The following is a 27,258-nucleotide window of genomic DNA, read 5'->3' on the forward strand; positions in this document are numbered from 1 at the left end:
GATTCTTAGAATGGTCCCTTGTGCTTTTCTTATTTATTCTTATCATTTTCATGGAAGTTCTTCATTCAAGAAAATTTGTCCACGAATTAAGTAAAAACAAGAAAACTAGAAAAAACAAGAAAAATCATTTTTGGTAGTGAGTTTGTTGATGCAGGCTTCCCTTGCCATCCCTACCCAGCTAGAAATAGAGCTGCTGGTAACACCTGGTGACATTTTACCATCTAGCACAACCTGCAGCACCTTGTCTGGTGTTCCATGTCAATTATACCATTTTGATAATGTTTCCTTTCCTAAATTATTGTTCCACAGTGAAAAATATTGAAAAACTGAATCAGACAAGAGAATTTTTTCTTCTATGTATTACACTGTATGGCATACCAACTTAAAAAACAGGTGGCATATAACTTGTGACACCAAGAGGGAATTATCAAACACAAGAGTTTCTCAAATGTAATGCTCCTTTGACATGTTACACCCTACATGACATTCATTTTGGATCAGTCCTACCCATGACCTGTTCAACTTTACCTAGGGTGTGTAAGGGTGTGCTCTAATGACAGGTACTAGACTGGAAATCTCCTGAATAGAGTATCTGTTCTGCACCATGAACCATACCCTGAACTACTTTTTTTGGTTTGGCAGGTGACACAAGCCACAGACTGGCTGCAGACAGGGGTTACCTTTGATGAACAGATAGGTGATCACTGACCCAGATCTTTCAGCCCTGGTGTTCCTGAGATCAACTCAAGTGGTCTGGCAAGATGCCTGACATGAGATTACCATCAACAAATGTATGAATCTTCTTCATGCAAGGCAATTTGACCAGTTTCCAATTTCACAATGAGACAACCTGAACTTCAATTGAAACTGAGCTCAGTGTTGACACAGTCTGTTTTATCATTTGAAATTCTTGTAGTCTACTTGCACCGACCCATTTTCGAGCTCCCTGTCCCACCCTACCAATGTGCAGACCTCCTAAAAGAATAGCATAGAATATATAGAAAAGAAATAATATCAGATATGTAAATTTTGTCAAATTGTAAAACGTCAGAGAATTCTGAAATACTGATTTACTAATTTGTCCACTTGTACTCTGGGCCTTTAGTCTTCTTTGCAGTCATACCAGGTCCTTGTAAGGAGACAAACTATCAAAAGCCGTCTTTGATCTATCCTGAGTGATCTCTTTTCAAACCCAAAATGGACTGACTACACAGGATAGGTGATAGTCATCTGAATGATGCATTGTAATCCAGTCTGGCGACAATCTAATATTGAATTCTGTTTGTAGTTCCCCTAAAAGAGCTGATAGAATTATAGCCCATAAAAAACTTGGCTCATGTTCCTAACATCAGACTGTAGCGTATATGTAGACATCTATATTAAGTGGGTTGTTGATATCCTGTCCAAGCAGCAACTGTACTTGACACATATAGTTAAGGTTATTTCCATCTCCATCCCGACATTCTGTCTCACATAAAGTATATGTACATGTACGTGCTGCATGTACTACAGCAAATATTACTGTTTTTGTTGCCAAGAGAGGCGTGATCAGCTTCTAAAAATGCCATCGGATATCTCAATGATCCTGCCAAACACACCTGTAGGATTATAATGATAAAATAAACTATTCTCCAACTCTTGGGTCAGGTAGCTGAAGAAAGCAGAGAGATTTGGTCAGAAATTCCGTTGAGTCAAATTCTTTGATTTGAAGAATAATTCCTTTTTGTCATTATGTAGTTTACCAACGAAGATGAACGTTCATGCTAACACCTCTAGGGTTCCTCCGTATGTAAATTACATTAATGTTTTGAGTTGGATATCTTACTGTGGATCAAAAACTGTGACCTAAGACATAGTTCCTAGAGAGAAAAGACTGAACCTATATATGGACCCAGGCTAAAAAGCTCAAGACAGTTATCTTGCTGTATGACAAAAAGTTTGGATATGCTTACAAACTACATGTGATTTGTGATGGAACGTACGACCGACAGCATGCAGGGGCTCGCTTTATTTCAATTTATGACAGTTACGGTATATTTCTTTCCTCAATCCAATTCTTTGTCAATTAAATGAACTTTATGAATTGCTATTACATGGCTTTATACATTTTATGTCTCTATTATACTGTTTACATTGGCATCATTTCAAGTGCTACACTGTAATTTATTGTCCTGTTTATGGACTGTTTGATAGGCTGCATGCAGCTTATTTTCATATTTATTTTCATATTCATGTATGGAAACCTTGCTCACTAAATTTTCACCTTTTTTATTGAGTACAGTGAGATGTCGATATTAATCAAATGCTTGGTAGTCTGGACTGACCTCTGGTCTTGAGATTTCACTGACATTTTTTATGTGTGCAAATTTTGACTATATTATCTCAGTGCAGTAGGTCACGATGAAAAGCTGTCAAGTCTGGTCTGACATGAGTCAAAGTAACATAGAGTCTGGCAAATGATAGAGCCAAAACATGAACCTTGTATCTTACTGCAGACAACTTTTTGTTTCACAGCTGAGTCAACAATTGTTTTCACTTGTATTGTTGGAAAGAAAAGCTCACTTCACTTCGCTGCCAGGTTGAAACAGGCCACTACTGTTGCCTTCCACCCCATCTGATAATTGGAAAGCTGAACATACCCGATCTTGCCTCTGAGCACAACACTACAGGGTAATTGACCTCATGCACAGGTGGGTGTGCATAAATTTCTATGCAGCAATGATTGTGGCCTTAATGGAAATGGGAATACAGCACTCTCTTACAATCTTGAATATCCATCACGGAAAGTACTGTTTTTGAAAGGAAGGCATGTAATTTGTCAACTGCAAACAAAGAAAATGTATTCTCACTCACTAAAATGTATTCACAAAAGTATTATGCAAAGACAGCTCAAATGTGGTATTCAGACAAAATCAAAAACTGGCATTCTTAAAGATGTGAAAGTACAAGTTGGACTAAAAATACAAATTATCATGATGATGTACCAGCAGCAATGTGGTGCACCCATGGAACGCTTTAATTCTAGCTCAAGCAATGTTTATCAGCCGCAATTCAAAAAGGATGAAACTTTATATATGGCAAAGACACTTCAACTTCTCAGCATACCACCAGAATAGTATGGCATCTTTTACTCAACAATCTTCGTATCTTGTTAGACATAGAACTGTTCAATCACAAATCTATCCATCTGTACCTGTTGCCGATTAAATCTTCCAACAAATTGCCTAAGAAATAAGAACAACTGATGGTAATCAGATTATATGGAGAAAAGTATCCAGTAATGTTCCTGAAACCATAACGAAGGACACTCGCACAAAGTTTGACTAATTAGCAAACTCCTGCTAGTGTTGGCCAGGGTGCAAGTTTACGCACTTGGACATGGTCCGCAACAAATAATATCAGTAATGAGCTCAGACCCGACATTCCACTTGACTTGTGTTTCTATGGTACCTGCCCCCTCAATTGGAAGTGATCCTAAATGTCTTAAAGCTGTTGCTTTGATTCCTTCCCATGCCTTCCAACAATGCTGATTGAATGACCATTTATTGCAGGGTAATAATTCTATCTCAACCATTACCCTGCTGTGGTTTGTGAGGACATAACTACATGGAAAGCAGACAGCATGGGAAATGTCACAACACACTGCCACTGGAATGAACACTCCTTTGTTACATAATGATTGATTATCGTTCAGCTGAAGGTTTACACTAGGTGTTACAGGGGCACATAGACCTGATCAGTCCAATTCAGCATGCTGGCCGGGTTATAAATGCAATACCAAAACAGGTTGGACACTTCCATCAGCAGAAGGATTTGGCAGACAGTGGGGGATCTGTTCCTGGGAGCAAAAGGTGACCTTACAATCATCCATGTTTGTATTTCTCCTTACATAATTTACACCCCACCACCATAGCTTCCAACTGAAGTTTCCTCTTATTATCAGAAGGTCAAAAAGGAGATATGGAATTTCTTCAATCATTAAACAATACATCTTTCCACACTTTTCCATCCAGACAGGCCATACACATGTTTTTATAACATGAGATACAATAAATCAAAACATTCCTGTTATATTTCCATAGGTAACCACTTTTACAAAAGATACAAATGAATTTTGTCAATCATTAAACAATGTCATTTCCTCATACAAATCATTCCTCACCACTAGCACACTTTTCTGTCAGGACGAGCTATACACACGGTTCACATTACAATTCATAACATGGGAGACAGTATCAAAATGGAAACATCCTAATGATATTTCCATGGGTAACAACTGTTGCACACATACAAAGCATGTGGAATGTTACAAAGTAACAAAAACAAATGCACCAGTAATGGTTAGTTGATACATAGACGTGAGTGTTGAATGACTTGGAGTTTTGTTACAAGTCTGTGCTGCAAGGCTGGGGTATGATTAGAGCTCTTACACTGAGCCGATGAACCCTATTAACACCACAAATGAGGCACATGTGCATTTAGACCTGTCAGAGATGATTGATTATAGACTTACCCTCAGTGGCAACCCATAATTACACATTACCAAGCAAGGTGGAGAGGTTTATAGGCATATCTAAATGCATAATCTCTTATCAATGCTGCATAATACTTTACCAATCTCCTTTTTTATTGTACATATTTCTGAATGATAATGTAGACTCAGTGATTGTTGGGCTACTGGTTTGAAACTTGTCAGATGTTATCACAGTAAAATACACCAACACACTGTGACTTTCCTCTCTTGCTGGCAAGTGAACAGAACAGAAAATGTGACAGCCCAGGGGCAGGGTTAGTAGTGGAAGTGTTAGTTGAGTACCTTAGACAGCAGCCACCGTCCCCAGCTGAATTTGGTCATGACACCAAAGACTACCCCAGTAATCATCAGTAACACCAAGTATCTGAAGGCTGCTACACAGACGTAGGCACCAAACTGTACCTATAGCAAAAGACAGCAAGAGGAAAGGGTGTAATAGGTGAGTAGAACTTGTGCTAGCGTGCTGCTCAGATGGACTTGGATATGTTGAACATTAGCTTTAATGTAGGATTGTATGGGTGTATAAAGATGATTGTTGTGATAAACAATACAGCATCCAAATGGTGTGAAGATATACCCACATAAGGTATGCATGAAAGTAATACTAGTGGGTGGCAAACAACATGTCCATGTCCATCTGAGTACTAGTGTTGTCTACATCCTACATCTCAACAGGAGCCAGACAAGGTCAACCAGAACCAAAAGTTCTTGATAATATTCAGCTGGCAACATGTACCACCCTACCTAGTTCACAGACTTATAATCATCACTCCTGTAGACAATTTAGAACAAAGACAGGGTTTAAAATGCCTTGGTCTGGTTCCCGTGGAGATGGTGTGATGTGAGGCTAAGAGACTTGGGCACATATTGCGCCCTCCCATCTGCCGAAGCGTTTCAAGTCCGAGACCCTCCGTGCTTGCGACACCTCGGGTTACCTCCTACCTCTTCCAACAAGCCCAGTCCAAACTCAGTGTCAGCCAGGCTAGTCACCACCTTGGAGGCAGCCTGCCACTTGAACAAGTCTATTCGATCAGGAATGCTGACGTAGGCACCATATTGAACCTACATAACACATCTGTCAATTCCTGTTGCTTCATGTGGGCTGGAGGGTTACCAGCTTTTAGGAAGCAGATTCTTCTACACATCATCAGACCAGGCAAGACAGTGGAAAACAAAGTGAAGCAAACATCTTAATCCATGCATTACATCTTTGTGTACCACAGCATTTTTGCCATAGAGCTAGAATGATGCCTTATAGCACTCATAGTGCTGAAGGCTTGATTACATATGCCAGCATAAACTTAGTTCTAGTCTTTTAAATCTATAATCAATAGCTTTTCAAAATCTTAAACTTGATTTTACTTCTGTATACACATTCTTTGTAAAGAAAAATTACAGCAGACATTACCGGAAAGTTTTCTCCGGCATTGTCGTAGAGGAACCTCTGTGTTCTTCTGACCACAGATGCATCAGCACCAGGGAAAGGCACACACCACTTCTGCATCATCTCGCTCCAGTGGGCAGGACCTCTGAAACACAGGTACTTAAGTTTTACTGACCACTGTAACACTGGCTAGCACTAGTGGATTCATGTAATTATATTTTCCTCCCTATACCCGGTATAGGGTACACTGTATAGGGTATAGGGGAAATGTATTGTTTTTTGCTGGTGTGTTCTTCTTCTGTAAAAAAACCAAGTAGATGTAGCGTCGCAGCTCTATTAATGCAGAAACTTATATTTCTCTTATGGCAAATGCTACAGATGTCATATTGGAGGTGTAGGTAGCTCTAGGAAAGGTGAATACAACAGAATGTGCGTTATGCTAATGAGGACATCATTTTCTAAAAAATGTAGCCTTTCTAGTCTTACATTACTACTGACAGTAAAACAAATGTCGACAAGCCACTGTGCATCCAAATGGTTCCAAACACTAGCAAGCAGATGAGAAGAGATATCCTCGACCTGCCAGATAAGGACAAGGAGGCCATTAGTATGTACCATAACTTTAAGTCATGGTGGCAAAACTCAATAACAGTGAAACTGCGCCCATCCTCTAAAGTGATTCTAGATGTCCATTTTCACATCCTATTTCCTGTTCATCCTTATTGTCTAATCCATCTAACTCTCCTTGTAGCGTTTTTATTGCCTCAAACAAGCCACCATTTCTAACATTTGAGATGAAACAATTAGGCAGAAATAACATTTGTGTATTCATCTGAGATGAAGTCTAACTCTGAGTATCATTAGATGAGACGACAAACCTGTTCTCCAGTTTGGGTCCAGACTTGGGTAGTGGCTTCTTGGTGCCCATATCCTTGCGCAGTTTTCTCAACTCTTCGGCGTTGGCCAATCCGTGGATGGCGGACTGCCATGTCGCGTAATGTCCTACTGCTCCCTGAAACAGCATCCAGAAACGACTGTTGTAATGCATCTATCCTTCATCCTGGTTTCAACTTAGCTTGTAGGAAATAACAAAACATCAGGTCCCACAAATCGGCTATATACTATATGATCATCATCAGTTAAATGCATGGATTTGATAATCGAAGACACTTAAAGGAGTAAACCACATTATATTCCCATTCTCATAAGGTTAAAGAACAACATACCTCAAAGGTATTAAAAATGGCCTCCCCTGCAGCCTAAGGGCCCTTAACTCTGATAAATGACAGCAATTTTACTTTGAAATTGGTTCTGCATAGAAACCATTCCCCAGACCAGATATAGGCTCTTATTACTGCAGGGGCGAAAAATAGAATGTGCTTCCCTGTTTCTGAAGTTACGGCATGTATTCAGGTGAGAAGGTGAGGGCCACAGCATGGACAGGTCAGTCAGTTTAACAGAGACTGTTGCACAGTTCTCGAGTCCATTCAAATGCTATACATAAACTTGGGCATTTTTTTGTTGTTTCCTTGTAACAAAATAGATATTTTGCTGTAGGTATTTGGGAATACAATGTAATGAACATTTTGAAGTATGAAACCAAGACCTTACCTCAGGCCCAGCACTCAGGTTGAGATAGCTCTCAATTGTATTTATCCTCCCTGGAAGTTAAAATAGACATTCAGAAACTCTAATGATTGAAAAGTTCATGGAAAATTTGATCTATGCTAGAGACTACTAGTAGATGTTTTTCACTGATGACCCACTAAAAAGGCCATGTTCAGTGAGATGTAAAGAATAGTTCTAATATAATAGGCAGTCAAAAACTGCATACATTATTCAACACATCTTGATTTGCATAAAGATGAATATCTTTGGTCTCAAAACATGTTTGGAGACATACCATTACTCCATGGAATAGGTTATGCTTCTCCTGGTATCTGTAGGCTTAGACGAGTTAGAGGTCTGTATGTTATCAAGATGGGAGCCCATGCCATCCAGTAGCTGGATTGCGTTACTTCCGAGAAACAAGGTGTTCGTCAAAGCCAACGCACTTCTACCTTTCATAGTTTGGGAGAATTCGATGAAGGAACAGGGCTGTCTCTAGCTTTCAATTTTTTTCCATGCCGGCCACTCATAGTTTGGGAGCCCATGATTTTCGTTGTTAAATCTGTCATTCTAAACCTACAAAATTACATTTTCATCAATTTCATGTCATGAAGTTCACATTTTTTGGATGGATGGTGAAATTTTTGTCGGTCCCATCAAGCAAATTTCTAAACATCTGTTCTAAAAGACACCTGTAACATGTACCAGTATAACTTGCTCACTTCCCTGAAACGTCATTACAGCTACCTCAGACCGTAATACATGCAGATGTAGTTATGTACCCATCAGCATGACCTTGCTCTTGCCCTCCGCTCAGCATAACAAGCCATGCATGTCAAATTAATCACCCACAATTTCAGGATGAAGAACCTACAATCCATTACCATCCAATTATTTTAATGTCCATTACAACATGACGTTTTAAGTCCTAAAAATGAAATCCACTCCTTATCCCATGGATTAGCACAGAACATGTCCACACACAATTCTTGTGCTATCAAGCTTCCAATATCAAGACAAACGTCACAGCATTATATTACATAACAAAAGAATACCATGATGTAACGTTACCAATAGTATCTTGTAATTTCATCTTTCACAGCCAACAAATACACAAAACAAAGAAATCCCAAGGTCAGTACTGCTACTCATGAATAACCTTTTTCTGATGAACTTCCATGTGCACTTTTTTCAGACACTTAGTAAAATCTAACATATGGCCATCCTATTCATAAGACAGAGTAAGAAGTAAAATGTCTGTATTTCACAGACTGTCCGAAATCAGGATATACATTGCAAAGCAGCAGAGCTGTGCTTTGAATCCTTGTTGGTGAATTATTAACAACAGCTAATAAGAAGTAAAATAAACAGGAGTATAAAAAATACCTTTAACTGACCAGTTTGGATGCAGGCAGTAAACATCTTACCAGCTACCTCAATATTACGCCTCATAAACATTTAATTTTCTCCATATCATAAATCCAAGACCAGAACCTGATGAAGGTTATAAAACTTTCAACTGGCTGCAGACTGAACTGTCAAGTTCTTGATGTTTAATGCACCAACTGGAACATTACCCAGCCTTTTCCGCCATGTAAAAGTTGAACAGCCATGTGAGTGATGGTATTGCCTCCTGAATCATTCAGGCGTAGAACATAGAGATGGTGCCTTCCAGTCACCAGGCTGATCCCAGCTTCTAGACCTTATTGCAAAGTTGATGGGAACCCAAAGACATTGGCTGGCTTATGGAAATGAAATCATAAACATCTGAGAACAGTTCTACCTGCCAGGAAACTCCAAGTCGTTTTGGCTCATGCACCTATATGCTGACGCAAAAAGGACTGCAATATTGGCCAACGCAAATATATTGCAGCAATATTTCATAAATGTGGATCTGTATTGGAAGTTTGTCTTTAGAGGAGCTGAAATGAAATATCACTGCTGGCCATGAACATTTACAACAGCCCTCTGTCTTTATTTTTGCAGTTAAGAACATGTACAATGGATCCAACATGATGCAAATTGAAGATAAGGTATGGATTGAAAATAATACATTTCCCAAGATGACACAATTTGTTATAGGTTTTGAATTATACCTGAGCTGTTCAAGAAGCTTTTGCTACAAAGCATATACACATACATTTTGTTTGTCCAGATCCTTGCGATCTAGCCCTTCCAATTGTAAGCTTGTCGGAGCCAGAGAGAGTAGTCGGCCCACCCAATAATAATAATACACGGCCCACCGAATAATAATTATACACATAATAATAATTTTGGTAAGTTCTACCATGTACATGTATGTGCTATTTGTACGTGTTGCTATGATAAAAGTTCTGGTTTGTTGCTCTAACCATTGGGCTAAAGCCCCTACATTATGTACTGACAACACCTGCAGTTTGCTGCCACTGTGGCTGGAAAGGTTAATCCAGCCCAAGTTTGAGACGTTATCTTGACGCTGCCAGCATGGCCAGGACCAGGGAGGGCAGCAAATACTAGTAACAACCTCTCTAACAGATGTTAAACATCAAAGTTTGCTTGAATAGCATTATGTAATATGTGCATTTTTTCTGGATATATGTCATATTTTACAAAATTGATGATCTCCTGCAAACTGATTTGCACTAACTCAAAGACAAAGGAAGGTCATTAATAAAGTACTAGTATACTCATTCCATGTCTAAAAGTAGGATTTGAACAGATTTGCATTATTTTGCAGGTACATGATTTTGCAGGTACGTGTAATGCTCCATTCAAGGACATGGAATATCAGGACCTTTCCACAGATGGCCCAGATGTGTCATCAGGTAAAGGCCAACACAAGAATCGCATGGGTCTGATGGGTACATTGTAACATACCCTTCAGGGGTGATGGGACATGGGATAGTAGCTTTATCTTTGCAACATACTGTAGATGCTTGTGACCATGCATACTGATAATATACAGATATAGATTTACATTTGGTATCACAATACATAACATTTCATCATGGATTATTTATTTCAAACAGTCATTTCCCAATGTCAACACGATTGCTTGAAATTATGCTGGACAGATGTGATGATTGCAAGTCATACATTGACTATCAGTACAGTCAATATGTGCTGTTTGGTTCCCAATTCTCTTCCTGGGAATACTACTTTTGAATGCTATCCTTTGGCATAAAACTGCAATGAAGAGTTGAGGTGTTCTGTCTGCAGTGCCTGCTGCCTTCACCACACACATTACCTGCTACATGTACAAATATTGCATTCTCTGGGAATTGCATCTATGCCTGGAGACATTTACAATTGATTGATAGCATGGCCTCTTATCATCTTCACATTTGTTCATATCTGTTGTGGTTGAAACAGGTAGGGCAACTATGCATAAGTCTGCCTAACCACAATTATGCATTACTGAGAAGCAATATAAAGAGTTCATCATGGGATGATTAGGTGCAAATGTACAATTAGAAATAATCAAGAATGATAGATTCTAACATTACTAATAGCAAATAGAAAATATTAAGTAATTAAATTTTGATTGCAAAAAGAGACTGATTATGCTCTTAGACAAATGCCAACAGAACATATTTATACTGCTGACAAAACTCCCTGAAGTAGATTGAGCAAAAACACAAATGCTTAGCAAGTTGAAACCCATTACATTATATTCACATTGTCTCAGCAAACCCTATTAAGAAAATATTCGGCTTTTCAGAATTTAAGACCCAGGTACATCACAACATAATACCATTTTGCATTTTGCACATGGTATTGTTGCTATACAGACTCAAATATTCTGCTCCACAAACAAAATGTCCAAGTCTACGATGCCAGTGGGGGCTTGTAAAGGTGCTTATGCAGCTGTTTTGCCCTCCCTTTCACACTGTGATGATTTCAAATAAAACAATAAAACATGGCCAACTAAGAAGATCAGTTACATTGATCCCAATTGCTTTTTGCACTGGCACTGGAAAAGAGAAAGTTACAAATACCTAATACCTGTTGGATCCACCCATGGTAGCTCATCTTAGTATTATTATCTGTTGTTCCAGTCTTACCTGGGAAATTCTGGACAGTGTACAAGACCCCTAGGTCAGCAGGAACACTGTCAAACCCGCAGCACTGGACGATGTACACTCCTTTCTTCTTGGCCTCCTCGTCATACTTAAACTGCATGGACTCCAGGTACTTAGGATGGACAAAGGCAAAGAAGATTCAGTTGTAACAATAAGTTCACAGGTGTGAGCACAAACTGTATTAAAGGAAAAAATATCCAACTTATTCCCTCCTATGTGGACAAGCCCATAGTTTTTAGGATAATATGATTACAACTGAATGCACCCACCCATCAAAAGTGACTGAACCACCATCACATAACGTTCCTTCATTACACTTTGGCAACAATTAACAATAAACATTTTCCTGGTAGCAATAAAATTCAGACATATTTCATATCTGATACATTAATTTGGGGATTAAGCTTGTAGGCCAATAGGGTAAGGACAGTGATGTTCTCAGGTTTGGAGCAGATCTTTCTGTCTGGCATCTGTAGCCTGGTCCCAGCCTCTAGCCACCCTACTTTCCCAGGTGGCGACGTAATCTAATCCAAGGCCGTCAACACACCCCGAGCGGACTAAGCTGTCTGAGCGGGCGGAGGTTACTCCTAGTGCCGTAGAGATATCGAGGAGCCCCCGATGGTATGGATTCCAGACTAGGCATCTGAGAATTGTCTAAAAAGTGTGATATTCAGATTCCTGCATTTATTCATAAGCTGGGTCATCCCATGGGGATTTGACTACATTATATATGTATTTTCTGCATACTTTCATTCTAAAAATTCTATTTAAAACATTTCTGTCAAAAAAAAAAAGAACATCAGTTTCATACCATGTACAGTCTGCCAACATTTGCCTCCTATTACTTGCCATTTACATGGACCAAAGACAGAGGATCTTACATCCTCTTCAGCAAAATAAAACAAAATATATTGAGCATCTTACACTGAAATACTTCTGTAAGCTTTAATGACAAGACATTAGACAATGTGTCGTTCCCCAAGGGAGTGTGTCTATCCTACTGCAGGGGGAGATAAGGCTGCTGCCTGAGCAAACTGGTCCTGTGGGACCGCAGATAGATGGAGATAGGGGAGGAGAAGCGCTGCTCCTTTTATGACTCTGATATTCAATTCTGACACAGTAGGACTTGTCTAATTCACAGCCGCCAGTCATAGAATCTCACAGTTGGATGGGAAGGAGAACTAATTAATCATACAGACACTTCCCTCTCCATGTATGAATGATAAGACATGAGGCAGATTTTGAAAGGCTTGCCAGATGGAAACATCATAGTTAGGCATGTGCATTTGATGGATTGTTAATATCACACCAAGAAGTAATTACAGTTATCCTTACTTCAGCTTCCCCATGCAGATCCATGCTTTGTTTCAATGTTAGCAAGAATCAGCTTTGATAATGTAGTTAAGATTTTTTTAAAGTAGGGATGCCATCAATATAATAAAGCAAGGATGATAACAAATAAGCACACTTTACAACGTTCTCATAAGAACACAGAAATGCCAACCAGATGAAAATTGCAGTTTATATATGAACCAACCTGTGGCTCCCCACTGATGTCAATGTGGTGGGCTTTGTTCTTCACACAAGCCTTCACTACTGGCTCACCAAAGAAGCGGTACTGCATACAACAGGGACAACAGAATCATCAGAGCATATCTAAACACCCCATACTTGTCAACAACACCTGGTTTTGTGCTGAAAAGGTTTTCCAGAATACAAACTGGGGATGTATTCTATTTGAGTTACCAACATAGCTTAAAAGCTGACAATGTCTCACCTGAGGTGGAAAGGAAAAGGTGACTGACGATGAATAGGTAGATAATCTTACATTAGAAAGTTCAAAGTTACCCTAATGATTGGTGGTACAGTGCTTCAGTAATATACATGTCATGTACTGAAAAGGTACTTCAAGTTCAATAATCAAATAATCTATAACATAACTATGTAATAACCCTTCATCAGTCCTATCTGAAAGACTTTGTATCAATTTTGCTATAATGCTAAGCATACAATGAAATAACAAGGTTATCAAATTCATCTCGGCCAATAATGACGTTATATACATGTATGTCAAAACTATCTTTAGTAGCTACCTTTCTGGTATGATTGGAAGCGAACTGAATTAATAAAGCCTGAACTTCACAACTTCACAATCTTACAGTCTCTAATGACTTATCCCAGAAGTAGCAGTAGACAGGTCTATGGTCAGCGAAAATTTGGGTAAGTACCAATTCTTCCAATATTGGTCTTTATTCATAATGTCATTTACCAACAGTGACACAGATGAACTTGCATGTCAAGAAGTGAACTGAATCTCGAGAAGTTGCTGACTTACAGGACCGACACAGTTGAGCACCACCTGTGCCTGGGCAGCCATGTCGTTCAGGGTTTCTTCCTTCTCCACATCAGCCACAAGCACATCCACCGCATCCTTCAGATCTACTCCTGCAAATTCACCACCAGAATAATAACAATCAGCATCATTTGTGCTGCTTGTTCCCTCAAGCTACCAGTGTCTACAATCACTGATAACTCAAAACTTTGATATGCCAAGTACTCTACAACAGACAGGCAAGTGAAGTATACCAATCAAAACTGTGTTGTTTGTTAGAAAATTGTTACTGCACCGCCAGGGCTTGATATAATGTTTTTCAGGAAGTTGAGATATAACTTTAACAATAAGGAAAGTGAGGGAAATGAACAAAAGGTTTCAAATATGATCATTGAATGTGGTTTTACCAACAATAAATCAAAATGTATTTTAAAAAATATATCAACAAACTTGCTGAGATAGTGCTCAAACTGACAACCATAGAATGCCCAGGCCCTACCCACAAAAAAAAATACAAAAATTTTGATATAACAATTTTGTTATCCTATTCATATTTTACAGCTAAAGGTAATGAAGGAACACTACTAGAAATCTATCATCAACCAAATATATCTAGTTAGGTAATTATATAAACACCCCTTTTAGACTACTGTGGTATACTCTACTCTATACATTACCATACCTAGAATAATATGCTTTTCTCATGTGACATCAGCATATGAAAGTGGTTGGCACTAAGCCAATCCTGGAGTCCAGTGCTTGTCTAGTGAATGTCTAGCCTAAGTGGAGATAATAACGTCCTGGTACTAGTGGTAGTCCACAAATAATTTAGTGTGTCTGGACTTTTGTTGGGTAAATACCATACTCTCAAACTATCAGTATCATACGTCATACATTTTTTTTTAAACTGTGAATTTTTGTAACATTTAACATTAAAGCATATTTTTCTCAAGCTATCATACATAACAAAAACAGTACATTTTTGGAATGAGCAGGATTATACCAAAAACAATGTATGCTAAGGGAATCTGTACACAATCAGAATCAATCCTGTACTATACTAGTGACCACTTTCGCATAAAAAACAACTGGCCATTTTTGGTGGTCTCTTTCAAAGTCTTAAGTCCCTTGACAGGTCAAATAAAAGGTAAACTCCATTTTCTAAATAACAATGAGCATCAAATATGATATAAAAAGATCTGATAACAGTTATGGTGGTTTCCTCTTATCAGTTATCTATATGTCTTGTGCATGTGTCACAGACATTTTGTTTGCCAACTGACCTGTGACCACCTGTTGGTAATTGCTTACCTGCCTGACAGGTACAACCAGGTGAGAGCACAGGAGGGTCTGACATGTCACTATTGTTCACATTCAACTGCCTGCAGGGAATGATCTACCACAGGTCAGTCACGTGCATCGTGAAAAAAAATAAAGATAATCTAGGCTGAGGGCAGTTCGAATCCTCATGCTTATAGCTGGTCTTACATTGGTCATTAGGCCGTTCAAAAAAATAACTGAAGGGGGGGGGGATTGATGACATAGGACTGGATTGCAGGGGGTTGAAGCTTCATGACTCAGGACTGGGGGGCTTACCTGATTGGGGTGTCATTGAACCCCCCTCGTCATTTTTAAACAGCCCTTTACTATATGCAAATCACAGCTGTGACTGTCCAAGAAGTTTGCAAAGTCCAGCTGTCAAAGTCCACAACAGATATGGGTCATAGTCATACAGATTTAATATACATACGGCCACATTAATAAGTTGTTGCTGTCAGTACCGAGATCATTCCACTGCGCATGCTACAATTAATATGAAAAGAAAGTTGCTATGAAAATGAGAACGCACAAAGGTGGCGAGGTAATAACCAGGTCTAACGTGAAAAAATTATGGTAACGCCCTCCCTGTCCAAGACATTGGCCCCCCTCCCCCAAATTATAGGCTACACCACTTACCGATGGTAGCGCTCGCTTTCTCCAAGACTTTGTTCAGCTTATCTTCACTGCGACCCGCCACGGCCCAAGTCAGACCCCTTTCTTCCTCCGAAGTGACACGACCTAGCTCTTCGACCACATACTGGCCGGTAAAGCCTGACGCTCCAAACACAACAACGTCGTATTTCTTAGAAGTAGCCATTTTGATATGACGTCACTTTGTCAGGGGATTCTGGGTAGGTTTCAGCGAGTTGCCATTGCACACCCAATAATAAACAATAATAAAAGAAAAATAAGATACAAGATAAATAAACAGAAAGATAGAAAAGAAACGGGCTTTCCGGAAGATGATACTTGCATCTTTCTGTCTATGAATTGTTCCCTTTTACTTTTATCGTGTTCAAGGCTAAGGTATTCACGGGATGGCATTTGTGACAATAGACGCTTGTTTCAGCAAGCTGTTGAACCTGAAATCGGAACGTTTCGTACGTGTGTAAGACTTAACAAGTTACACCTAAGTGGCTGTAACGTTTATAAAGCGGCACAACGTTAAGTCAGTTTGACGCTAACGGTTCGTGACAACCCTCGGATACATTTCCCCTTTCCGTTAAATGTAGTGAAACACTCGGCGTAGAAAAGGGTAATGTGCTGGCGTCTGCTTAATTGCTCAATGAAAGTGGTAATAATGCTCTCCGTGAACGTACCTAATCACGCTAGACAGTGATTGTTCTGGCGTTAACTTTATTGTGAATTTCGGTGTTCATCACCATTAAACCTTTATTACTCTTAGTGAGACGCTCCTATTCTATTATTAGATCGTTTATCATATGTCTGTGTATCTAGATTACTTTCTGATCACCTGATCAATTGAAAAAGCATTAGTTGCTTTATGAGATGACGAACCACATGTTAATGCGTCCACACGCTCTGCCTCCTATCGGTCTAATTATCTCTTAAATCATAACGTGCCGTATTCATTCCTATCACGGGTACGGACAAGAATCACTGTCATAGTGACATCTTTTGACTCAACCTGATCCCGTCCGTCACTTGTGCTGATAAAAAGGCAAGTGGTCCAAATGAGAGTGGTATTGTCAGCTAAACCCACCTTCGGAACATTAGGCCTCAACGCCCTTGTCTCTTTGTCTATCTCCCAACACATCTGTTGGTTACGACCGCTGCGCATCGACGCTAACATCGAATAACGGCCGTCAGCCAAACGATCCCGATAACGTAAAGTCAACTTTGATACGTCACGCCAATGGCGTCGGAGAGAACCCGCTATCTTTTGATCCTGGTTTCACGAACTACTTTGGTGATAAGTAAATCTGTGACCGATGTCTACCATGTACCTAGTCAAATGATGAAACTCGTAGACATTGTACATCAACCACCTATGATGAAAAACACTTACATACATTTTGAATGCGATTTAGTTTAGATTATCGTCTCTGTGCATCTCACAAATGTCATGTTTATGCTGTATACGTTGGCAGATACTGATTGTGGCAAAAAGTGAAGTACCTGATAAGCTTGTGATAAAATTCTTGACTTTTAATGTTAGCTGTTTATTCTATTGGCTAACATCTAAATACATAGAATGATGACAAAATCTGTTAAGTAATAGTGAATTAAAAGATAAATAAAGTGGAATCAAATAACAAATGCAATAAGTTATTCCACTTTATTTATCTTTTAATTCACTATTACTTAACAGAGTTTGGCATCATTCTATGTATTTAGATGTTAGTATTAGTTTGATATTTGGCTTAGTATTTTTTCATTTGTTATGCCAGCATTTGAGGCGCCGGTCTTGTAGAGGAACTACGTTGTTTCTGTTATCGGCTCCTCTCAGATTTGTTTTTAATCTGAAAGCCGAATAGATAATTATAAGCTACAATATTGTCGTAACTTGTTTGACCTGCTTATAACTTATCTTGTGAAGCGTTATAAAACCATAATCACATAGAAGGTGCCCGACACTGTCTAAGAAATGAATTGTATGCATCTTTGCTTTTGGCCAAGGATGTACGATGACTCTTGTGATGACATTCTTTATTGAAAGCCTCGAGTAAGAGACATATCGGCGCCAACCACTTACCATGAAAGCGGTTAAAAGAAAATGCAATAATCCTTGATTCATATCAAAGAATATAGTACAGATGCGGAACTTTCAAAAAGTAAACAGACAACCGTCCTTTCTCTGAGCTCCAGTCATGATCGACGAATATCTTTGACCCTTTAGATCTACCTGCTGACACTGAAACTAAAAGTCGTGAAGATTCAGTGCACGGATGAGCACATACTAAGAAGGTTAAACAGGACACTAGTGTTCTGGCTTGTGAGATGAAATCTTGTCTATTGTAGGCCATTGCCATGAGAGGAACCCGTGCACTCTGCGTCGGTTAGATCTGTTAGTCTGACACGAGCTAGGCCAGGTTTGTTATGTAGGAACAAAGGCAACAGCGAACCAGGCAGTAAATAGACGTCGTTTCTGTCGTTTGAAATACCCATCCTAAACCTGATGCCGGATCGACGGATCAGGCTTGTTAGGCTCCTCCGCCACCGGGAAGACTCTCCATGGAATGTCCCTTTCTCTGATGAGCGAGTCTGTACGTCACTTACGACACTGCTGCACAGCTACTGCAAAGAGTCAGGACACAAGATGTGCCTTTGCGGCAAAGTATCACTAAAGTCGTTCAGACATAGAAGAGTAGTAATTGCGACAAATAGGCTCTGGTGGTCATAACTCGTATGATCTCTCCGATACGGCCCGGTCTGTGCAGATGTGGCTTAGGTTCGACAAATTGACGGTGTGTCACTCATAGATAAGTCCTCACGAGTTCATATAAAACTGCTGGAGTTGGAAAAAGTAATAACATACCGTAAACTAGTTGATGTATTCAGGTAGATTCCTTGTACCACTTGTCCTTTCAACTGATGCTGCCGTATACCTACAATGGGCGTTTTACTAATATGGTGTAACGTTAGGTGCAATCACACGTTTCACATGGTAGTCAGAACGGGTACCGGTGAGAGGCACTCTTGTTTAGCTACCACTAACGTTACCATCTGTATACCCTGGACGCATACGTTTCGTGCTTCAGTGACAATACGATGCTTTGTACTGTACTATAAATTGTAGCAATAGCATTAGCATTACAGTCTTGCATTATGATGTGTATTCAACATACGCCTCTAAAGGAAGTCCCTATGTTATAAAGATTTATTGTTCATTGTTTATTTCAATGAACTCCCTCCAATTCTGAGTATGAATTAGGAGCCGCCTCAACTTGGATACGTCTGTATGATAATGATGGCAATAAACTAGTGTATCAACGTCATATACAATAGCTTGAAGCTTTGTCAACATCTGTGAAGTTCTGGATACTAGATGTTTGATGTGGCGGATCCAGGTGGGAATACAGAGCACAAGGATAGCTGGTCTAAGAAATGCAGACCTCGTCCGGACTGTGTGCTCAGAATCAGCCTGCGCAGACAGTAAGGTAGGGTTCAGCGGTAGATTCATTGTTTGTATTAGGAGAACCGCATTCCTGCCAGGTGCAGATGGACCACCTTCCATTTACACAGGGTATTCCCAGCTGAGTCATTACATCGGAACGGAACCGACACACAGGTATATGGATGCATGAGCACATACCCGGTGATTACATCGTGGTGTGTGTGATGTGTCCGGCGTCCGCACGTGATCTCTTGCATCGACCCTCCGCCACAAACGTCCTGTTTGGCTGACATAATCACGCTGTGTTGTGTTCTTGCATATTACGTTGTATTTGGAATTTATATATTACGTTGTATTGTGTTTTTACATACCACGTTGTGTTTGGCTCTTACCGTGATAAGTACGTTGTATTAGGTTCTTACATGTTACATTTACTCTCCAAGCAGAGGAGTGGGTCCAACACGTGTGGATTGGCTAGACAAAAAAACATGACAAAGTAGAAAGCCCGACAAAAACGCCTAAAACACGTCAAAAACCTGCCGGACCCACTCCTCTGCTTGTAGAGTAGTTACATTATGTTCTATTCAAATATGGATCATATATTACTATATGGATCATATATTACTATCCCATGAAGTTTTCCCAAGGGGACGTTTACAGGTTTGACACTATTTCAGCATTCTATCTGCAAAGAAGAGAGTGGTTAATTCGCTGTAAAACTACGGATATTTACCCTGTAACCTTTTTCGGTGACTTAAGTTAGACTATACTTCATTCTTCTACTCATCCTGGCCTGAAGTCTTTAAAATACGTAGACAAGCGCCAAGACTCCAGAGAGACACTCTGAACTGTGCGGTAAACTGAGGCATGTACACAAGACGTATTACCATTCATTGTTCCCTTGGGGTGTCTAGCAAATGTAATATGATATAATATGATATATGGAGCTGATCCGTGCATTGTATAGAATTGCTTGTTTATTGTCTAACAGGCAATAAACGTAAAGTGAAATCATCGATATTTGTGTACACGTAACTCATGTGACAACTTCATATGCGCACTATCATGCATGTACCCGTAATCTGAGTATAACATCTAGTTTGAACCACATCAGCACTTTCGCACGAGCTCAATAGACCGATCCCAAAGCCACGCCCCCTGTTCGATTTCGAACACCTCCGTCAAAAACAGGGTTTGACGGACCAAACATGGCCGCCGCGGCTAGGTTGAAAATAATGCCACTGACTTCGGTTTAGCTTTTGTGGCACTGAAACCTTTTCAGAGCGGGCCAAATAAGAATGCTATGTCTTCTTTGTTGAAGGCTGTATCCACCGGGTAGAGTTGTTTAAGGAGGGGTAGGTGTAGTTGCGGTGAGAGCGTAATGCTTTCGGTCAATGTTAAAGCGGTATGCGCCGCATAGCTTTCCCTTGTCGGTGGGCATCAGCGCCCAGTTTCTGGCAAGCAGCCGATGCACGTGTAAAACAGGGTTCATATATCTGTGACAGGGTTCCCACTATATTGACTGCATGCATAACAGCTGCATGGTACTTAGTAACTAAGAATTAAAATGCATCCTTTTACTTCCCTGTTCACTTTCAAGTTAACCAGCTTCACACACCAGTAACTGAAGATACGAAACTCTGCGCTAGCGGACTTTGTAGTTGTCAGCATGTGGTACAAGCTTCCTCTCCTTGAGTGCTCGTTCTATTTTCTTTTTTAAATTCGTTTTTGTTCCGAGTATGCATTCAACCAATACAGTGGAAAACCTGTCCCAGATATACGTACCCTGCTTTACACGTGCCATTTCTGCCCCGCCAACGCTGTTTTTGACGGAGGTGGGCTGAATAGAACAGGGGATTCTATGGGTCTTCTATTCGTTCGATATGGTGTTCGACAGGATCGGTCTATTACGCTGTCGCTTCGAATTTGTCAGTGTTCGTTTCTGTGATTTTTCCTGCGTTTCCAATTATTCCCTCCATTAATGCTTTCGGAATTTGGAATTGAAAACGCGCTCTAGATACCAGTAATAATCTGCCACTGATGAAACGTCTGTTCCTGGATGGTTTCCGCTTACTTTCTGCGTTTTAGATTTATTCTGTTCAACGAGAGATGAGACTGGTGTGACAGTACAGAGGATCGCTGACGTGAAAGATTCTAAAGTTGGTATCAATAGCGTGTGGACGTATCAATGCGCTTTGTACATCGTTTTACAAGTCATACAGTTTACACTCGAATAGATCAAAGTTAACGCAGTGTGAGGATTCATTTATCACCCTGTCGAGACCACTAACGGATCCCATCTCTTCCTTGTTATTGGCTCATCAATGTACCAAATTCGTATCGATTACTTCAAACCTCAGCGGGGAAAGGGTTAAGTAACGTTACTAAAAAAACTATAAAGAACGGAGCAGGTAAGCTAAAGTCATCCATCGTCATCCACGCGCGCCGACATGTCAGGTCACCGCTGAGAGTCTGGGTTAGTTGGTCAACTTTGTCAACCCAGTTGCCCATATATAGGACAACACCACACGGTGCGGGTCAAGGCTGGCATAGAGAACCCATGTGTCATGGACATCCCAGCTGTTTACGACTTCTTGTCATGTCTGCCAGGTCGATTACACGTTGTGTTGACAGTTCTCGAATAATTGGTACAAGTAGTTAACATTTAACATGCACTTGTTCCCGGGGTGGTGCAGTTCCAACGTCACATTCATCCCGTGGTTTAGCGCTTTTTGGACTTGATACTAGTAAATGTATCAACAGATGGGCTGACATCCCCGCCCCATCCCCGCCCGGCGATAGGACGTTTTTTCCAGATTCCTCCAGAATTCTGCGGTCAGATATATGTACTCCCAGTGCCGTGCCTTTTTGTGGAAAATGAACCAGGGAGACCTTTCCCTCTTCAGTAACCAGCAGTTCCGTATGGAAGACGTATTAATTTCCTGTCTTTCCGCCCTCCCGCGTATTTGGGCTAGCGCTTACGTAACCCGGGTCTACCCTTATCAACACAAGGGTCATATGAGAATCCTGCAATTAAGGGCGTCGCTGTGACAGTGACTGATAAGTTATCAGCAGTTCTCTTCTACTGTCCTTTTTCTTTGTTGTGAAGACGAACGTCGGACATTCAAATGCTAATTCTAAGGCTATCCTATTATTATTATTAGAAGTCACGTAACAGCTAATTGAACAAAGTAAGATAAACCACTTCTCCATCAGCATAAAACTATCCTAAGAAAGCTACGAGACCGAATTCGTCTATGATGCTGTTCTTTGCCCTCAAATCGTCATGAAGAAAGTTATTTCTTTCAATGACGTTATATGTAGATTGGGTCTTGTACGTCAAGGAGCCTCTCTTAATTCAAGTGAACCATTTATCAAGGGAAAACAAATGAATTTGATATAAGTTTAAGTAGTTAAGGTTAGCAATTAGCCCCTACTTGATAATTATCCATTTATACATATCGCTTCGCATAACTGTGTACTTGCAACACGTGATGAACACTTGAATGACAAGGAAGTCTCCAGTCTATCCCCGAACACTCACAGGTCAGTGGTCTTTCCTGAATACGTGCTGAGTGAATTTACCCAAGTTTCCAAAGCCAGAAGTCTTCCACATCCGCAAGAGTTCATGGTATGAAATGCCTGCAGGAAAACACTGTGGGTGACTGTTCTTGCCGGTAAACATGACACGTCCATTGTGGTTTAAAAACGCTCGTTTATCCCCAAGCTTTGCTCGTAAATCTGGTTCTTTTGGGGATATCTTCCGTCTGTTAATTCCTTACAAAAGACAGGCCTGTGCGCAAAAGTTCGAATTTCTAGTTATCACGTCCAACTCAACTGCCGATGCCAGTGGGAAACACCCGCAGGTCCAGGCTGGCGGCTTCTCTGTTAAGTTTGACCTTTTTCTACTTCGGGTTTTTAGACGTTACAAGATATGAATGGCATAGTTCCAATATAATTCCTACAGGAAATAAAGAGTGGACTGCCCAAAGCTAGGCCTTGCTGCTGTGCTGTTTCAGAATTTCATTTGGTTTTATCCTGATGTTGACCTGAATGATACTGTTTGTGCGAGGGGGGGGGGGGGCGAAACGAAAACACATGAGGACCAGAAGATCCCAGAACCGAAGCTGCACTTTGATGGACACTTGAGGGCAAAGGTTTATCCATCAGAGTTTAACATACGGACAACCTTTCCTGGCCGATGAGAGGCCACTACTGTTTACAACCACCATAGTATGCCCCATGCGTGACTTCCATTAGCCACAGTTTATTAGTGTCCCTCTCTGGTTGGGTATCCTCCATCTGATTGGATGAGTCGGATATTGATCGTAACGTAAAGTAAACAATAGTGGGAACATGGAATGTAAAGTTGGTTTCTGGTGTCACGTGACGTGTAGAATGGAATGTGAACAACGTAGCCACAATTTGAAGGAAAAGTGACCAAAGTTCGTTTGACAACTTCAAAAAGGTCGTATTCGGTTCTCCCGATGGGAACAACAAAGCCGTCGTAACCAATAAACCCCGTCGTTAACCGTTATCACTGGATGTATCCATTACTGAGGCCTTGGCAACCACCAGATCAACACGAGGAAAGTTCCCTGTGTGGCGGTCACGGTATGCGTGCTGAACTCATCTAGAACCCCGTGTATATTATGTTAAATCCAGATAGTAAAATGTCGTAGGCCAAGCATTTTATTTATCACACGGGGGAGACTTGATGAACTTTCTGGTCTGGTTCGGGCGACCCTGAATGGTACAATGAAACTGTAAATATCGTGTTTCCTCCTTGTGTCGTGCTGAGGCCAGCAGGAATTCTGAGCACCAGATCACCTTCCTGGCGAGGTTGCGCAGGTTGAGGCAGCTCACTGCTAAGCCGAAAGTCGATCTTTTGTGTTTTCGCTGGTTAATAAGAGGGTGTTGTGTTCTGTCAACGTCGCCAAGTCAGTATTACCACAGGCCTGCGGTCTCAAGATACGTCTTGTAATACCGGGTCTTAGACTTGAGCCTATTGTGCAGCACTTGGTTGAACACATGCGTTGTTGTCCACATGCCGTGATCATCGAGAAACGTTCCATATGGCCGTTTAATCTTAACTAAACGATGGTCAAGGTGGACAAAGGGTAAGGAACTGTCGACTGGTCCTGTCAAGAGCAGAATCTTTAAGGCCTCTTGTGCGGCATGTCATCGGACCATCCGTTGAATGCGCTCCGATGATGAAACTAAGGGCCCTGCCACACTTGTGCGTAATATATATATATATTCAAGTGCGCGTGAGTTGCGCATTAACATTTTTTTTTGGTTTGAGTAAGGTTTGCGGGGGAAAAGTTGTTTTCTACTTTGACCCGCCGTTGTGCAGCCTAGTGATCGAACCTAAGAAATCACTTCTTCGGCTGCAAACTTAACCTAAACAAAAACATGTTAATACGCAACCCATGCGGACTTGTATACACGTACAGGTGTGACAGGGGCTTTAGTCTGCTACATCTGTACAACGCGCCGTGTCAGATTCTTTGGCGACATCACAACTATTCGTATTTAGACTGTTTCGTGGCAGTGGTTTAGATGAACTGGTTCATTCCTCTTCCACTAAGGAAGTGTGGCTGAGAAACACTAGCGGTCTGTCTCGCGTATCAGAGTCAATGAGTACCAATTAGGTAAGGCTGCTGACAGGTTTCGTGACCACCAGCTAAATCCCGCAAGTCCAATTGTTCCCATTTTCAGACGAATCGGTTTACAGCGATTCTAATTCTCTTAATTGGACCCGAATACCTCAAGGAACAAAGCCAGAATCGGGGATAAGAACGGTGACGTATGGCTGGATATCGTATCGGGCATTGTATGTTTCCTTTGGTTCTGTTGGGTTTCCTGTGATGTGTCTTGATAATTCAGCTGCCTCAATCCGGTAGGAAGACTATTCAGCCTGAACAAGGATCAATGATAAGACAGACTTTGTAGATTTTATATACACATATCCTATTTTAGCCCCCCCCCCCCCCCCCATTTCTAGTTTTGGTGGCACCGCATATGTGACAACTCATAACGTTGATAGTGAAAACGCCGGTTGAATCGGAAAATCCTATTCTTGAAAATTTGTATGTCATTTTCGGCAATAGAAACAAATTAGATTGATACATGTTCACTTCGAGCGGATGAATTATAGAATACGTCCTTCGTTCAATGCGCATCGTGCTACTTGTAAAAAACGTTACTACGAAACAGCCTATGGAGCGAAATCGGGCTGTAATCTCCATTAGGCATTACGACAACAGAGGGCTGTTAATCAAGTAGGCGGGTGTTAATTGTCATGTCGAACGTTTGTACAGTGTTACCTCCAAATGGACACGCTCGTATGTCCGCATCTCACGGGAACAACCAGAGGTTGAAAAATTGTGGTTTGTCCCATAGGCCCAGAACCAGGTATTTGTCGAAGCTGACGCATGTTGAGCTCTTAATTTGGGAAAATGGATGAGGGAATCAACCATTTCAACTTCTTGGCGTATCGACATTTTCAACATTTCCATAGACAAGCGTTGCTTTTTTCCGCATATGATTAATGTGGACTGGGAAGCCAGCCCGGCCCCCCTCTCACTGGACCCGCGGCTAGCTGGCGGCGTAACTGCGGCCAATCGAATTGACAAAGCACTCAACGAATTTCATCGACAAAAAACGAATCTTTTTAAGCTTTGTGTGTTTTGTTGTCTTTTGGGCCATACTTTTACGTTTTGAATGATATTCCCATTATAAAGTCAAAGGTAACACAAATCCAGTTTAGGACGCAGCGACGCCGCCAGCGTGCCGCGGGTCCAGTGAGAGGGGACTTTACTACCATACCATTCCACGTTTTTCTATTAATATGGAAATACATTCATTCCCCAGCATCTCCGCGCCTTATCTTGTCGCCTGTATTTTGTCTCTACCTAAACCCAGTGTTCACCGCGGTTTACTGGCACCGCCGCAATATAGGTAAAAACGCAATTCTGTTTAGACGCATCTAATTCTACACCTTATCGTACCATGTAAAAGATCAATGGCGAGTAACGTTAGTCAAACGAGTAGTTTCTCAAACGTAACTACCACTATCTATCTAAGATCTACTGTGATCTATTGTTGTATAATGCGTAATGACTTCCAATAGGAAGGCCTGAGGCCATATGAATGGTGTACATTCTCTCGATTCTTAACACACATTACGCAGCCGTACATCTATAGGGCACAGAATAAAGACGCTCAAACGGAATTTGACACGTCTGCGTCATAGAGTTTTCACAGATTGCCGTGATGACGTTACCCTTCAGCACCATTGAGGATACCATCTCCAGAATTATCACAGTCTTTGATCTGAAGTCCATTAGAGACTCGCCATTAGATATCGGCGTCGATAATGTCAGACATGGAGAGCCTTAGTACCGCCAGGGCCGCGGAGGCGGTGACGTCATCCCCTGTGACATAGGCGAATCATTGGACTGTCCAACTTGAACGTGCGCCAAATGCGGGCGGTCTGAACCACAGTGATGAAGTTAGTGACACGTGAGCCTGCTTGATCATAAGTGTCCTCGGCACACGTGCATGAAGAGTAGAATCTGACTTAGATATTCATTATCTGGATCTGTGTAGTCTAGAAACTGATCTTCACGGAAATCCGCCAGTCCCACCTGATATTCTTGATGAAGGTTTCTCAAGGGACGGCCCGGTCATTAAATGTAAAACATCAAAGTTAGACTCTGCAAATCTCTCCCTGTAGGACCATGGCGTGGCCACACTGACAGGACCGCCGCGTTTGAAAAATGGATTCTTCCGTGTCGGATTTACTCGGCAAGGCGATACTCTCCAACTGAAGCTGATCACATCTCGCTCGTCCGTGTGTTACGTCATATCATATCGAGAACTCGCTTTCTCATGTGTCTAACGATCATGTTGTCAGCATCAGATGACTTAAATGGA

The 27,258-nt window shown here is 40.9% G+C and overlaps 1 protein-coding gene across 3 annotated transcripts in view; it reads right to left on the reverse strand.

Annotated features, from left to right (window-relative positions):
* The window catches only part of LOC136433353 (saccharopine dehydrogenase-like oxidoreductase), a 43,451-nt gene extending 27,373 nt beyond the window's left edge, over nt 1-16,078 (reverse strand). The window contains exons 1-8 of one of the 3 annotated variants that reach the window (XM_066425484.1): nt 15,876-16,078; nt 13,923-14,032; nt 13,125-13,205; nt 11,570-11,699; nt 7,530-7,579; nt 6,797-6,930; nt 5,943-6,063; nt 4,817-4,936 (exon numbers count right to left, since the gene is read on the reverse strand). In XM_066425484.1, coding sequence (XP_066281581.1) covers nt 4,817-4,936; nt 5,943-6,063; nt 6,797-6,930; nt 7,530-7,579; nt 11,570-11,699; nt 13,125-13,205; nt 13,923-14,032; nt 15,876-16,056 — 927 coding nt within the window. In that variant the 5' untranslated portion in view covers nt 16,057-16,078. Of the gene's footprint in view, nt 1-4,816; nt 4,937-5,476; nt 5,597-5,942; nt 6,064-6,796; nt 6,931-7,529; nt 7,580-11,569; nt 11,700-13,124; nt 13,206-13,922; nt 14,033-15,875 lie in introns of all 3 variants that reach the window. The other 2 variants (XM_066425483.1, XM_066425482.1) reach the window with 2 other exon arrangements.
* Nucleotides 16,079-27,258: the final 11,180 nt, after the last annotated feature.

This window comes from Branchiostoma lanceolatum, chromosome 4 (genome assembly GCF_035083965.1).
Source record: "Branchiostoma lanceolatum isolate klBraLanc5 chromosome 4, klBraLanc5.hap2, whole genome shotgun sequence".
NCBI lineage: Eukaryota > Metazoa > Chordata > Leptocardii > Amphioxiformes > Branchiostomatidae > Branchiostoma > Branchiostoma lanceolatum.